General features: G+C 35.7%; 1 protein-coding gene across 1 annotated transcript in view; it reads right to left on the bottom strand.

Moving 5' to 3' along the window:
* Window positions 1–2,500, bottom strand: part of si:ch211-241b2.5 (uncharacterized) — a 17,641-nt gene that overhangs the window by 7,005 nt on the left and 8,136 nt on the right. Inside the window, exon 6 of the mRNA XM_052105694.1 lies at window positions 598–675. Within this exon, the coding sequence (XP_051961654.1) occupies window positions 598–675 (78 nt within the window). The remainder of the gene's footprint in view (window positions 1–597; window positions 676–2,500) is intronic.

Raw genomic sequence — 2,500 nt, 5'->3', positions numbered from 1 at the left:
ATTTTTGACCGGGAACACAAAATGTGTTAGCATGTGTCAGCGTGTGTTAGCATGTGTTAGCACGTGTCAGCGTGTGTTAGCATGTGTTAGCATGTGTCAGCGTGTGTTAGCATGTGTTAGCATGTGTCAGCGTGTGTTAGCATGTGTCAGCGTGTGTTAGTATGTGTTAGCATGTGTCAGCGTGTGTTAGCATGTGTTAGCATGTGTCAGCGTGTGTTAGCATGTGTCAGCGTGTGTTAGTAGGTGTTAGCATGTGTCAGCGTGTGTTAGCAGGTGTTAGCATGTGTCAGCGTGTGTTAGCAGGTGTTAGCATGTGTCAGCATGTGTTACTGCATGCTTTTGCCAAATATTCTACTGTTGTGTTCCACGGAAGAAATAAATTCATGCATTCATTTTGATTAAAATATACTTTGGTAGGCCTATATGTGCCACTTACATGCTATTGATACAAGTAATTTAACAATATCTAGGCTGTGCCTTACAATCTCAAATGCCTTAACAGTCACTTTATAGTGACCTCTAAGTCTTTCACTGAGTCAGAACAAATGCTTGCTGTGGTGGGATTTGAAGTAATTATGTACATTTTGAAACACTCACAGTCAGTGTTTGTAGCAGGAGAGGGGTGAGGCAACAGGAAACAACATTTAGACGACTCATTACTTCTTCCTTTCTGACCTGAGAACAGATAGCGACAGATGTCATGTACAAATGTTGGTGTTTATTTTGTGGAAATCACCCTTGGCCAAACACCAAAAGAGGAAATGAAACAGCATTTTTTTGCATGGTAATCACTTCATCATTGTATCTTCTCATCTGCTGTTGATATAAAAGACACATCGACAGTGATGGATGGTGCTTTCAAGAGCGGGAAAGAACAGATCAGCACTTATCAATAGCAAAATGGGTACTTTTATTATTTTGGCATCTCTGATGTTGTTATAAGCTGCTTCTCAAACTATTATTAAGCAGTGAATACTCGTATGAGATACTCGGGACAAACTACATTGATTGAAAGCCCAATGTCCAATAATATTTTAACCATGGTATTTTAGTAAATCCACACTTAACCTCAAAATTAAACATCGCTACTACAATATTACTATAGTAAGGCATGGTTGACAACATTGGTAACCCTTTACAATAATGTTCTATACGTTAGCATGAGGTAATGTATTAATTATCATGAATTAACAATGAACAATATGTGTTTTAAGCATTTATTAATCATTAGTTATTGTAAAAATACAATTGTTTATTGTAAATTCATATTTCATTGTGCATAAACTAATTTTAACATATAAAATGTTTCATTTTACCAGTTAATGTTGGAATGAACATTAACAAAGATTAATAAATGCTACAAAAGTATTGTTCATTATTATTTACATTTATATACTTAATATACACTAATTAAACTAGAAATCACCCTATTGGATATTTAACTGAACTGTAATGTAGCGATAAACAACAGCAATTAACTGAAGGCAAAATCCCTCGCTGCACGTGGCTCAGTGAGTCATTTATGCGAACTAGTTCATTTACATGAATCGTCCGAATGAACCGACTCGCTAAAATGAATCAGAGTTCCAAACGCTAGAAATAAAGGAATCGTTTATTTTAGCTAGTTCACATTTACGTCAACTATCCGAAAGAATCGATTCGCTTAAATGATTCGGAATTCCAAGCGCTACACGGAACCGTTTTGTCTTGTTGGATTTCCCACGTGACCATTGACGCGTTTTGTGACGCAACGAAGCATTGTGAAAATGGCTAAAAACACTAAACAAATTAAATTAAATAAAACTAGTTACTACATTACTACAGTTACTGCTAATGATGCCAAACTTACAAACTTGACTTAAAAAACGAAAAAATAAAAATAATAATAATATATATATATTTTTTTTAATTAAAAACTTTTTTAACTAAAGATGGTCAATAACATGTATCATGTGAATGACAAATGTTGTATTTACCTAGAGTCATCTGACAAAAACCATCTATTTCCTGCATATTTTCAAGATGAATAAACAGGGAACTCCATGTTTACAAGCTGCAAACACATGGTGTTGACTCACAGGATATCGACCATGCATAGCTTTGGATACGCCTATGACTCTTCATCGGGCAACTCAAACATATCTGACTGAGATATTATCAGACTCACCAACGAATAAAACTCTTCATTTGTCATTTTGCTTGACAACAGAGAAGCGGCTCATTCAAACATTCAGAAATCAGAATTTATGCATTTTTAAACCATTTTCAAATATAATTGAAGTCAAAGAATAATCTCTAATATTCTGGGTGGGTCACTACGGCCCACCATTGGTCATGCCACTGTTTGTCACTAATGGACTGTGACGGACAGTAAACATGGAATAGTTTGTAATGTAAACAATCCTTAGAGTACCATGGTACAGTGATGTCATCAGAAGGTAATACCATTGAGAACCACATTATAGTGACCACGAGGAGGTTACCCCATGTGACTCTACCC

The sequence above is a fragment of the Xyrauchen texanus genome, chromosome 35 (genome assembly GCF_025860055.1).
Source record: "Xyrauchen texanus isolate HMW12.3.18 chromosome 35, RBS_HiC_50CHRs, whole genome shotgun sequence".
Lineage (NCBI taxonomy): Eukaryota > Metazoa > Chordata > Actinopteri > Cypriniformes > Catostomidae > Xyrauchen > Xyrauchen texanus.
Note: the sequence above shows the minus strand (reverse complement) of the source record. Positions and strands in the feature narration are given on the sequence as shown.